We start from the raw sequence: 13,418 nt of genomic DNA on the forward strand, positions 1-13,418 counted from the left end.
AAAAAAAAACAGCCGATCTCATATTTGCGTGGTTTGGTTTGGACGGGAATTGCCAGTCTCCTTGTTCTAACTCTACATAATGATCTCTGTCACTGTGGCTTTAAAGCTCTCATATATTTGTCTCATGTATTTGTTTCTGTAGATAAGTACACTGTGTTGAGGGGTGTAGCGGGAGCGAGGGGGAGAGAGAGAGAGAGAGCAATTTAAAATGCCATTTAAACGTCTCCCCTCTCCAGGTATATGAACGTCTGTGTTCATGTCTCTCTCTGAAGACGCAACACAGAACGACCTGCTTAAACTGTGTGTGCTGACTGACTGCCATGTCTTTCTTCTCGCTCACCCCTCCCACTGCCCCCCACCCCACCACCACCACCCATCTGTCTCTCCGATTGTCTTCTCTCTCTCCTCCACCTGAACCATCCTTCCATCTGCCTGTTCTTGTCTGTCACTTTTCCCTCCTCTGTCTCTGACTGTTGGTCTGCCTGCGTGTCTATTTGGCTTCTTCTTCTTCTTCTTCTTCTTTCTCTTGGCTGGTTTTAATCTTCCCACACACACACTGATGCAAACACACAAACACATTTATCTGAATCCCTCTACGTCTCTCTTTTCGTCATCGTCCCTCTCTCTTTTCCCTCGCGCACACACACACACACACACCTACATTCACGTCGTACACCAGACACAGGCAGACGGCCCATCTGCCAGACAGGCCGCTGATCTGAGCCCTCACAGCCCCAACGAGCACCGCCTCGTCCTGGGCGGTCACGCCCAGAAGCAGGGGTCCAACGCCACCAACACCACTGCCCCCTCTTCCACTCACTACCAGCCCCCGGTGTGCTGCGACATTCCCTGTGCCCTCATCGTGCAGCACTCCTACGAATCCAACAATCCCTCCGAGCTCACCCCCAAAATGAGAATGACCACCTTCACCACCTCACCTCCCACCCCAAGGTTATACATACAATAGAAGATAAAAACTAATTAAATTGGTTAGTAACGCTTGAAGACATGTATGATTTGCAAATGTCATTGTTTTACGGGAAAATGACGATGGAATTGGAGAAAAAATAAGCACATCAGAGAGCACGAGGAAGCTCTGTCAGAACCCATGACATAACAAGTTGCCAGTTGTGCAATGATGCCTTTCTGCCATGAGAGGGTGCTGCCTCTCTATCTACAGGCGTGCAGAATGTCCTCTTTGGCCAGACTGAAGTCAAAGTTACAGTGCATGCTCTGTATGTGCAGGAAAACTATCTGCCATTCGTTATTTATTTAATGTAATGAAGCTAATATTGCACATGATGCCAAAAAAAAACAAAAACAGTCGATGTTCTAACCCTGGCTTTGTTCTCCGTGATTAGTGCCTTAGCAATAGACCATGCGTTAGATTTAAATACATTTCAGACTATCTAGTTCTGAAATAAGGAAACTTTTGGAAGGTTTGGTGTTGATTTGATGTTTAAACGCGCGAATGCACATCTGCGTCTCACTCATGTTCTATCACGGTTCCCACTTACATCACTCTCCATAGTTACCCACACAGAACATTTGTGATTGACCTGTCTTTATTACTTCCCTGATTTTTTTTGAATTTTTTTTGATACCAACTGTGCTCCTTTGCCCCTTTGGAAATCCCCCTCACTTAAAACACTGAAGTATGTGTATGACAAAGGCCCCCCACATCCTCTCCTTCCTTCCACTGCCCTTGCCCTAGCTGGACACCACCACTGTCGGCCCCCCCCCTCTGTACAGTAGGGCCAGAGCCCCCACCAGAATGCCCAGACCCAAAGGACACGGTCAGTAAATCTAATTTCACCCCAGAAATGTGACTCCGTTACTCACAAAACCCTGTTTGCCTTTCCCCTCTGGTCCGAGACACCAAAAATGAGACACCCACCCGCCTCACCCAAGACTTAACTTACCCACGCCTCACATAAATTAAGAGAAGCACATTGTGGGGGGAAAAAAAAGTAGATATTATTAATCCTCTCTCTTGCATCTTCCACCGTTCACCTTCATTCATTGCAAAGTGAGCACACCTGCACTCCTGCATGAAACGCCAGTCACTGAGTGTCGCCATCTTTAGGTATAAGCTATTCATATATTAATAGAATCGTATAATGTATGCTTATAAGTTTCATCTACCGTAGACTATAAGTTAAGTTAAAGCATAAGTAAATGTATATCTATAGGTGTTAAGATTGTTAAGACTGTTATCCTCTGTGTAACTGAAGTTGTGTGTTTGTGCCCTGAAAAAGAAAATCACTTGAAAACGAGATGTCGATCTCAACGTGATTGTGTGTTTGTTTTTTCTCACCACGATGGTCAGAATGCGTTCCACGTGACAAACCACAGGAAAAGAATGCCTTCTATAGTGTATAAGTTGTGTTAAGATAATGTTTGTTAACGTGTAGTAGACGTGTAGCGCTCTGCAGAGGCGGAGCTCACGTCCGCATGACAGTAGTGTGTTTTCTGTGTTGACCAGATTATCTGCACTCCCTTAAAGACCTTGTGGTAGTGTGTTTATGTCTCTCTCAATATTCTGATCACGGCTCAGAGTGTGCTTCTCTATCCCTCCTTCCATCTGTCCCCCCCCCCCTCCTCTCACTCTGTCACTCCCGTCACTTCCTGTCACATCGACGCTTCCCTTCCATTCAACATTGTTATTTTCTTTTATTCCGCATTGCCCTCGCTCCCACCCTTATCGCTGCATTTGACTGAATTTCTATTGTTTTAATTTCTTTTGGCCACATTTGTCTCTCCCACGTTATCTGACCCCCTTTGCTTGTCCATTTTTCCTCTTTTTTTATCGATGGATGACATCCCTACTGCTTGAATACAAATACACGCCATTCTTCTTTCTCTAAATATACTCTCTCTGCACACTACTCCTTTATCCTCATTTACTTATATTCCTTCTTTATTATTGAACCATCCCTCTCATCTTCTTTCCACCATTACCAACGGATCATTCTGGATCTTTGTCCTATATGCCACGTCTTCTCCTTCCTCTCCAATATCGTCCTTCCCCTTCCCTCCCTGACCATTAACGCCTCCTCACACCTGTCATTCACCATCACTGCTTCTTTCCTGCCGCCCCCCACCTGTAGGACGATAAGGAGATCGACCTGGAGCACCTACACCGCCGGGTTAACAGCTTGTGCACCGAGGATGAGAGCCCCCACAAGCAGTTCTCCACCTCTTCCGTCGATTTAACCCCGCTTGACATGGATGCGCTACCTGCCGCACGCCAGGCGCTGGAGCAGATCAGCGATTTCCGCAACACCCACATCACCACCACCACCTTCATCCCCGAGCAGATCCAAACCCTCAGCCGCAGCCTTTCCGCCAAAGCCGCCGCCGCCGGATTTTCCTCTGGTTTTAATAGCGGTGGCGGCGTTCTCCAAGACCACCACCGGACTGGTGGGGTCGGCCCTTTCAGGCAGAGGGCCCCCAACGGTGGCTTTTTCCGCAGCCCCCTTAAAACAATGTCCTCCATCCCCTACCAGCCCACAGGTCCAGGACCCAACTTTGGATATGGCAATGATCCAGACAGGGGCACCTCCATATGAGGAGTTGCTATGGATGTGGTTGTGGCAGGAGGAGGAAGAAGAAGAAGAAGAAGAAGAAGAAGAAGAAGAAGAGGAAGAGGAGGAGAAAGAGCAGGAGGAGGGTCAGTAATGGGGTGGTAGATCAAATACATAATAGCTCAGCTAACAAGGCCCAAGATAAAGATCTATGTACATAGGAATCGCTCTGTTTTATATGTGGAGAAGGAGATGGAGGTCTTTTGGGGCGTTCCTTATTCTCCCACAAACCATGCTGACGAGGCGCAAAAAGGGATGAGGGGGGGTGTAATCTTTGCTTTATTGTTGTTCTTGTGATTGTTTGGGGGATTATTTTGGGGATATGTGTGAAAGGGGATCTTTTTTATTGGTTCAGTTTTATGACGTGAGGACGGCTTCATGTAAGGGAGAGTTGCTGAAATGACCCGACGCCCATTACTGTCCAAACGTCACCCTGGAGGGTTTGGTTTATACGACTCCAACCACGGGAAACTTTTCTATAGTCGTGTGCGCTCCAGGGCTGCTATTGTTAAGTGACTGGTGGTGTCTTCAGCCAAGAAGCAACATCAACAACAACTAATAAGAAATGATGGGGGTGGTTGTTTCACGAGGGTCTACAGTAAATAGCCCGTAGATTTGTCTGTAGCCCAGGGAATGCACACAGCAGCCCCTTGTAGTTTTGACAAGGCCCCATCTCAGTGGATATTGGACGATTTCACTTCTCCAGGTTTTTTCTGCCTTTTCATTATGTGGGAGTCCGTTCTCATTTTTCTCGGAACAACACGTCTGGTTTTAAACGCGTAATCATCGCCGAGATGGTGTCAACAAAGTGGCCTGACTAGACCCAAGACTTTACAGCTGAACACACGCTGACAGTGATGGTGCGTTGCTCTGAGAACTGAACCGTTGAAATGCCATGACAGCGCAGCAGCCCGACACTGGCGCCGTCAACCTTAAACTCTTTCTGCCATTTGGTGCATCGCCCTGAAACGTCACCATTCTGATGCACATTAAAGACTCTTTGTCAATTCCACTGCACTGTACCAGTGCAAACAGACCTGTAAGTGATTGTATGTAGATCTGACCTTTTTTCTTTTCTCACTTGTATTGTGCTATCTGCTTTTCAATCCAAGGTGAGATCCTCAAATCTGACTCTCAGAGGGATGCTAAAAAGGGATGATACAAAAAAAACACCTTAGAGAGGAAAAAAAAACGAGATAAAAGACAAACTGAAAGACTTCAAAAAGCTAATGCTTAATATATGTCTTATTGAATTTTGTTTAGTTTTTTCTTTTCTTTTTTAAATAATGCGTGGAATGTGTTTTGGTCAGGAAGTACAAAAAAAAAACATTGTTCTGAAAAGTCTGCTTGTTTTTTTTGTTTAGTTTTTTTCCTCCGCAAACTTTGAAAAACTGCTAAATGTGTGATATAGTCTCTGGTTTTGCATAACTCGTCATTCAAACTTTTCCATTTTTTTGGTTCTCGTCTTTGTTTTTTCCGCTTAATTTCAGCGCTGCCATGGCCCGGGGTATTTTAGAGAGAAAAGCTGATTCCGTGAGGTCGCGTATAACGTTTGAGTTCATCGGTCACTTCTTATCAGGTTTCAGTGGTGAAATGGAGCTGATGCTGTGTTTAGGGAGAAGCCATCGCCACAGCATCTACAGTATAAGCCTTATACAGTGTGTCAACTATAGCTATAGTTATACCCTCCCAAACCAAATTTATTTCCATGTACATTTAAGAGTAGCAAATCAGTGGTCGTGCTAAGGGGTCGCGGGAATGTCACGACGAGTCGACGGCCAGCAGGACCCAGTGGCTGCCTTTTTAAAAAGATGAGTTCACAAATAGACATTCTACTATTTCATATTTGTAATGTTAAGAGTTCTGTTTATGTAACTTGTTTTTAAGTGCCAATTGATTAAAATGAGACCATTAAGGTGCATTTTTGTGGGGGCTAAAGGGAAGGGGAACGATACATTAAGATCATGAAACAATTCTTTTGTGGATTGGAATGGTAACATTGGAACCAAACCTTTTTTGTTTGTTTTTTTCCTTCTTTTTTTTTTTTCCACTAACACTGTATTAATAATTGATAATGTTAGTTGTTTAGAACAAGTTTGTTATCTTTAAGAACTAAAACCGCAAAAATCTTGCATAGAGAACTCAGAAGTCAAACCACGGTGTTTTGAAGCAAGCATTCTTAGGCGTTCTTTTCTTATATTAGGCTACAGTATGGCTATTGAATGACAAATAGGACACAGACGTTTTAAAAAATACAAAGTTTTATTTAGTATAAATGAAAGAGACGTTATTAAAAAAAAGTGTATATTTTACATGTCGATGCTATTTTTGTTTAACGAAAAGAACAGAGTATATCATGACGCGTGAGCTGTAGTGTTGAGTTCAGCGGTCACACGACCGCACTTGGTTTTCCCTCGTCCTGCCCGACAGTCAACATGAACACAAACTCTTTTTACTTTTCCCTCATGCCGTCCTGACTTTTCATCCTATTATTTGCTGACTAAATAAACTGTGGCAAGTCGATGAAAAAGAAAGCATGCACAAACTTGCTATTGCGCTATATCTGTTAACATTTTTAATTTCATACATAGAGCTACAGGATTTAATTGATAATTTAAAAAGAAAAGGAAAAAAAATGACGATGTACAGTATTTAATATAGGCCTATTTTGTTGTATGTGTTGCATATTATTCAAAAACTGAACAAACTGGGGCCTCTGTTACAAGTGGCAAAGCTTTCTGTGTATAATTTGTCTAATAAACAGGTTTTCTACAGTGGGATTGTAATTGTTGTCTTTGCCGGTCGAGACAAACAAAAGCGCTCTGCTCGTCGGTAAACTGTGAGTAATCACTGTTGTGTGTTGTTCTCTGTGATTTAGGGGCTCGGCTCTGACATTGAACACATCAGTGACGCCTCAAGGTAAAGTTCATCTCATCACTCACTCTATGACTGAGCACCTGAACGAAACCTTCCTTACACGGCTGTCACTCTCTCTTCTATCTGGTGGAGGATTCTGCTCAAATAACTTTTCCTGCACACTTGGTGTCTCGCAAAGAATTGTCAATTTGTCTGAACTACACTGTGTTTTCAGTTGATGTAAATTGTCTTTTTTGCTTAGTTTCTGCAGAAGTTCGACGCTGTACTGTAAGTTAGTAGGCCATTCTTGTATCAAGGAAAAAGTTGCTCCAAATTCAAGGTTTTTGTATGGATTCTTCTACTCGCTTTATCTTCAGATGACGAAGAATCTCCTATTTGTTAGGTTGAAAGACAAAAAGGCTGTTCTGTTGTAAGAGTTAAACCTCGATGCTCAAATGACCTGGGGGCCGCAGGGGAAAAAAAGTGTGGGGTAAAACAATTTGAGCCTAGACGTATATCGCAATAAAGATATTCATGATCGTAATCCACAGAGTTTCACATTAAAAGTGTTTGTTTTGGTATGGAACGATGCATACTCCATGGTAACAACATAGTTGTGATGCTAAATGAATCTAGTTATACCAAACTTACCAAATCTAAAACTAAGTAAAAACAAATGTGGACAACTGTAATTTAGACACCAAACAAGCTTTTATTTATATATATATAATGTTAGTCATGTGGTAATTACAACCAAACTTATTACTATTGTAAAAACATTACTGGCAATTATATTTAGTATTATATTCTGCCATGTTTTCATTATGACATGATATATGATACTAAGTGTTCGGCCGTATGTAATCGATTGCGGGGCACATGTGGCCCACGGGCCACCAGTTGGACACCTCCGCTCCAAGCCTTTGATGGGGGGTTTGTAAATGCACAGCTCACTGTGTTGTTTTGACCTTTTAAATGACAAAGAGCCAGCTGATCCAGAACAAGCCCCATTGATTGATGTCGGCATGGAGTCCGTTTAATTACGAGTATGATGTTTTACTGCCCAATAGATATAGGAGGGGGAATATAGTTAGCGTTTATAAATAATTTATAGACATGTTTGATAATGTGAGGTGGCTTTATTGTGTGAAAATGGATTTTAGGTTCATGCATGAGTTCATCTTTTGTGTCTATCACATCAAAAAGGCTGCGACTTCAAAAGCCCCCAGTGCATGTTACTGTTAACAGTTGGATAGAAGAGCACTGCTGAGAGCGACTGCTGTCAAGTTCAATAGAGAACCAACGGTGTAGTAGCACCTTTTACCCAGCTTGAGGCGCTGTTCAGCTCTCACATGTTTCAGATAGTTGAATAGTTGATAGTTGACTCAGTTTAATAAGTGATGGCGGCCAATTACTGACAACATTGTTTAAAATAATGAGTTTTTTAGTGATCAGTGATCAAGTCAGTGGATTATCTATCTTGATCATTATCATGACTCCAACTAAGAATAACCAGATACCTAAAATAATTTGTTTTATAAGTGTGATTTAAATGAAAAGATGATTTTATTTTAATATATATATATATATATATATATGATATTTGGTTATAAAATATGGTTTTATATCACCTGTTTCTGGTAGAATTAATGCTTTGATGAAAAGTGCAAGGCGGAAACAAAAACTTCATTGTAAAGGTAAAAGTCTGCATTCATTATTAACTCAAAAACTTGTCCGAATTATAATTTAAGTGTTCATGTGATGCATTAACATGGAACTATATTTATTTACTGTATATTTTAATCGCTTTTATGCCATATTTACCATATTTACCTTCATATTTATATTACGTGATAACAAGTCACGTGAGATTAAATACGTTTAATTGTAAAGCTCAATGTAATTCATTCAAAGGAGAACAAAATCAAATCAGGATTAAGTTAGTTCAGTTAAGTTTTTAAAATCCCAGTCCAGATCCGCTCGCTCCAGTCTCGTGTCCGTCGAGCCTCGGTCTCCCGGGAGATGAGAATGAGAAGCGGCAGCACGCAGACTCCTCTCGTGCGCTGGAATGGGAGCCCCCCCTCCTCCCACCCCTCCTCACCCCCCTCACACTCTCCACCGAGGAGCCCCCCACGCGTGACCAATGGAACATAGAGTCTCCTTTGTGGCCGCGACACTTTAATAATCGCCAGATACAATATCCAACCTGTCGGTAGCTTCAGGAGCTCTGCCCGGCGCTTTGGACGGGGGCTTGTAGGTGGGAATAGGGGGCGGACACTCGGCGCCAGACCTCTGGCCCTCAAGACGTCCCCGTGATGAATTCATGAATAAAAAATAGAAAAGACTCATGTCTGCTTATCTCTGAAATGATGGTGGTTTTTTTTAACCCCCTGTGCTTTCCCACAATTCCCAGCTCCTGTTTTAGGTTTAAATAATGGAGTGACATCTGGATTTCTTTAATGAAAAAGTATCAATTAATAGACTAAATGTGTCCAATTAGAGATAGATTCATAAAGCTTCTCTTTAATATGACTAAATCAGGATAATCGCAAATAATCCCTATACCCTTATTGATCTTTGTGCTTCTATATCTACTTCTATCCTCCTCATCTACCGTGACAATTAGGTTTAATTGCCAATTTCCACCCAGCAATTAGTCCATTGTTCAGTCGCCAGGTACAGGACCTAAAGTTAGCGTCTCAGTAGTCATGGCTGCTTTGATCAGTAGACTGCAGGTGGTTTTATCAATGGCTATAATTTGTTCTCCCAACATTTATTCCCCCCCTCTCTAAAGTGGCTACAGTCTGTCCTTTGATTTCCAACTGTCCTTCTTTGTCTCTTTCTTAAATTACAATAACACAACTTTTAAGAATTTTTAAAATCAAATCAATCAAAGTTGTACAAAAAACTCATACTTAAAATATGATAATTGACTGTGTACAGTGTGTGTGCTGGTATTCCTTATGTTGTGGGGACCTGTTTACACAGTCACATTATGGGGAGTTGTCTTCCTTCCTGGAGACAAAAATCTAGTCCCCACAACAGAATTACTCCAGTTTAAGATGAAGATGTGTTTTGAAGATGGGCTTCAGATAGGTTTAGGGTCAGAGTTAGGATTAGGATTAGGCCAGTAAGTAAGGTTCAAGTAAGGAAATTAATGTAAGTAAATGCAATGTCCTCTGAAATATGGAAACCAGTGGGTGTGTGTGAGAGAGAGCTTGTATGAGTATGCATCTTTGTGAGGACCAATAAACGAATAAAAATAGCTTTTTTCAGTGTAAAGACCTGGTTTTAGGGTTAGACAAGTGTGTGTGTGTGTGTGTGTGTCCGTCGAGACAGACCCGCGCCCCACAGACCCGCACCACCATCATCATCATCATCATCGCTACAGTACTTCAGCTCGTGTCAGTGTGGAAACAGTGTTGGGCGCGCGCGAGCCCTGCTCATGTTTCCGTTCCCTGTGAAGCCCTTTTTACCGACAGGGCGTTCCGAGAACTGGATCAAAAGGTTTTAAAGTCGCCACAAAAGAAAAATGGAAACTGGAGAGGATTTTAGAAAGAATGGACTGACAATGAGCGCGAGCTCCAGGAGCCGCAAATATTCGCTCACTTAAGCCTCAGTTTTGGTCTTTTATTTTTATTTTCTTTGTTCATTTTCCTTTATTGTTCTTACTTTGTGGTCGATCAACTTAGTTTCTACAACTATTTTTTATATATGTATATATATAAATCAATATAAAGTGTTATGATACATTTTGGTGTATGATTTTAAAAACATTATTTCCACAAAGATGTCGTTACTTAAACACTTTAGTGCAAAGTCAGACTGTCGTTACTGTTTGAATGGGTTCTGGTTCTGGTGGAAAATATTGAACTAACAGGTTCAGTTGAATTGGGACTTAACTGTGAACATCACTTCGACAGTTAAGGTTCCACATTAACCCTTGCACCCCTCTCTCCATCTTCTTCCTCCCTCTGACATGTCTGGGATGAGGGCAGAGGCACGCGGGCAGGTGGAATTCTGTCCCAGCTTTGCGCACGCCTCGCGCTGCCCACGCTCCTTACCTACAACCGTGCACGTGCGTCCTGTGGGAGGTTCCCCTTTCCACCCGTTGCGTTAAACACTCCTTGAAATGTTACGTTATCATAAACAGTCCGGCTTCGGGGGGCCATAATCACGTCTCTCGGGTTTTGCCGAGGCTTCTCATTGGACGTAAACACGCGACCAGCGCGAGGAGGGGGGCTCCCAGGCGCGTGCCGCTTTTTAAACCGACGCCGCGCCTTGAGACACCAGAGAAGGAGTCCCGCACGCGACCCGTTATAGTGCGACAGTGCAGCAGTGTGCCTCTTAAGAACTTTTTCTCGGTTTTTGTATCTGTTGCGCGTGTTGGAAACATGGAAGTCCTGAGTGTGTGCGACTGGAGCAAAGACGCGCTGCAGGCGGTGGCGGCGTTCGGCGCGCGGCTGCAGCAGACTCCCAGAGTCGTGGAGAGAGGCTGCGACCTGGAGCTGGAGGAGTCCAGCTACGAACCTGGACTGATGCTCGTGGATAGCGCCAGTGACCCACGCGCCTGGCTGGCCTCGGTGCAGCCTTCTGGCACCTGCGCGGCACACGCCTCTTCACCCGAATACCTGCGCCACTCGCCCTGCCCGAGCACCGGCTCCTACCAAGGTGAGAAACGCTGCTTATTCACTGCAGAAAACATTATTTCATAGAAACAAATTATGCACATGAAGCAGCATCTGTGCATTGATTATGTTGAAGTGCAAAGTTATGTTTGTTCAAATAAAATAACATAAGGCTCCGGTTTAAAATTGTGTTTCTCTCAAAAACAGTTTGGTTAAATGTTCTCTTCATTTTTCAGAGAGCGGCTCTCCGGGGTCATCGGGACATCCCAGTCCTCACAGCCACAGAAAGTCTGCCTCTTCCTCGCTCAAAGTCAGGGACCTGTGCCGCCTCAAAGGCACCGTCACTGGGTCTGATGAAGAGAGACACAGAGCCCCGTCCACCAAACCTGTCCACGGGGTGCAGAAGCAGAGGCGCGTGGCCGCCAACGCGCGCGAGAGGAGGCGGATGCACGGGCTGAACCACGCGTTTGACGAGCTGCGCAGCGTCATCCCGGCGCTGGACAACGACAAGAAACTCTCCAAGTATGAAACTTTGCAGATGGCGCAGATTTACATCAACGCGCTGGCTGACCTGCTCCAAGGCCCGGTCTCCTCCTCCTCCTCCTGCAGCAGCAGCAGCAGCAACTCTGACATGTCCAACAACAACAACAACAACAGCAGCAGCAGCAGCAGCAACAATTCGCCAAAGTGTGACATTTTGCTTACTGCTGCTGTTGGCTTTGACGCAGCCACAGACAAAGCGTCTCCGTCCCCCGGCAGCTGCAGGACATCAGCGGCGGCGGTGTCCGTCTCAAACAGCAGTTTACCTGTGCACATGAGCGGCGCGAGCTTCCGCTCCTCCTTTGACAGTAGTTCGTTTTCTGCTTTGGTGGAAGAAGCGATGTGTTCGTCCGCCTCTTTGTCCTCCATCCGGCCTGGCAGCTCGATGATGGCTCCGGTCAGTGGCAGGAAAGAGTCTCCACGCAGCGACGGAGAGTTTTCCCCGCACTCTCACTTCAGTGACTCTGACGAAATCGCGATGGAGCTTCACTCGAGTGAAGAAGAAGATCTGTCCGAACTGAAGCTGCCCAGCCACCGTCCATCATACAGACTCATCGCAGATTAAAATCACATATATTTAAAGTTCACTCCAGCGACATGAAGAGAAGAGAACATTTTAAGCTGCAAAAAGTCATTTTCAATTTTTAATAACAGCGATTCTATTTTATCAACTTGTTGATGAGATTTTTTTTATGTGATATATATATATATTATATATATAAACATATATATATATATAATCCAAATTCGGTTCTGCCAATCGACATATAGCCTATAATTTCAAGTTACCATGGAGACGTGGATGGAAGACCCCTCTGCCATGTCGCGCGCATGATTGCATGCAGCACTGCCACGGGTATTTTCACGTCACTCCGACCAAAAAAAACAAACAAATCTGTCTTCCACAGAAACCATTACAGCAGTATAAGGCCTAATCGTTTATATTTGATAATGTAAGGAAAAATGTTCTAAAGTGATTTATTTTTGTTGTTGTTGCGATACAATGTTTAATTTGTTTGCAACTTTAAAAGTTCCTGATGTGCACTTTAAACCTTGTCTCGAGCCAGAGGCTTGACACATTTGTTTTTTGTTTTCAAACCGTAAACAACATTGTTTTTTTTGCTTTGTTTGATAGCGTAGAACTGCCAATAGCTCTGTGTACAAATATTTAACGTAGCCATCATTGCTGCCTTCTTTTTATATTTGTTTTCTTTTGTATCTTCAGATGAACTTGTGTCTTTTGCTTTCACTGGATGAGATAAATTGACATGTATTTATTGCTACTATGTTTCATTTGATTGTGCTTTTTTTATGTATAACTCCATAGTTACATTTGCTGAAACGAGCTTTTGCCATTTATTATTATTATTGTTATTTTAATTTGATTTGATTTTGGGAATAAAAAAGAAAAAGCAAACAAATACAATGTTTCTTATGTTTTTCACACGCACATTGTTTCCATCCAACTTATCCCACTTATAATATAATATAATAATAATAATAATAATTTGACACTTATTAGTTAGATATAAGGAGCGTGCACAGCAAAATAAATACAAAGTAATGCATAGATCTACAGAATTTACATTGCGTGTGTCTTAACCAAAGTGATTTTCTTTTATAAAAGTACTAAATAATGAAAAAACTAAATTATGTTCCACTTACAAAAAGGATAATGACTTTAGAAATAGTCTGTTTTATATATCATGTATATATACATATATGTATATATACATACACACACACACACACACACATATATATTTACACAAACAAACATAAAACATACACACACACACATATATAT

The 13,418-nt window shown here is 42.8% G+C and overlaps 2 protein-coding genes across 6 annotated transcripts in view; both read left to right on the forward strand.

The window, feature by feature from the left end:
- The window catches only part of grid2 (glutamate receptor, ionotropic, delta 2), a 370,055-nt gene extending 363,111 nt beyond the window's left edge, over positions 1 to 6,944 (forward strand). For 2 of the 5 annotated variants that reach the window (XM_058636038.1, XM_058636039.1), the window contains one exon: positions 3,111 to 6,361. In XM_058636038.1, the coding sequence (XP_058492021.1) occupies positions 3,111 to 3,572 (462 nt within the window). In that variant the 3' untranslated portion in view covers positions 3,573 to 6,361. Of the gene's footprint in view, positions 1 to 679; positions 990 to 3,110; positions 6,362 to 6,465 lie in introns of those variants that run through there. The other 3 variants (XM_058636040.1, XM_058636041.1, XM_058636042.1) reach the window with 3 other exon arrangements.
- A 3,673-nt stretch (positions 6,945 to 10,617) lies between these two features.
- Positions 10,618 to 13,001, forward strand: atoh1a (atonal bHLH transcription factor 1a). The gene is made up of 2 exons (XM_058636659.1): positions 10,618 to 11,114; positions 11,308 to 13,001. Exons 1-2 carry the CDS (start codon positions 10,838 to 10,840, stop codon positions 12,174 to 12,176), a joined length of 1,146 nt encoding a protein of 381 aa, XP_058492642.1. The 5' UTR covers positions 10,618 to 10,837; the 3' UTR covers positions 12,177 to 13,001.
- The last annotated feature ends 417 nt before the right edge of the window (positions 13,002 to 13,418 follow it).

Source organism: Solea solea, chromosome 8 (assembly GCF_958295425.1).
Source record: "Solea solea chromosome 8, fSolSol10.1, whole genome shotgun sequence".
Lineage (NCBI taxonomy): Eukaryota > Metazoa > Chordata > Actinopteri > Pleuronectiformes > Soleidae > Solea > Solea solea.

What these genes read in the sequence shown, in the direction of transcription:
- atoh1a (XM_058636659.1), top strand. Translation starts at nt 10,838, where the DNA reads ATGGAAGTCCTGAGTGTGTGCGACTGGAGCAAAGACGCGCTGCAGGCG. An exon ending in GAGCACCGGCTCCTACCAAG is followed by an intron (nt 11,115 to 11,307) that starts GTGAGAAACGCT and finishes TTCATTTTTCAG; the next exon opens with AGAGCGGCTCTCCGGGGTCA.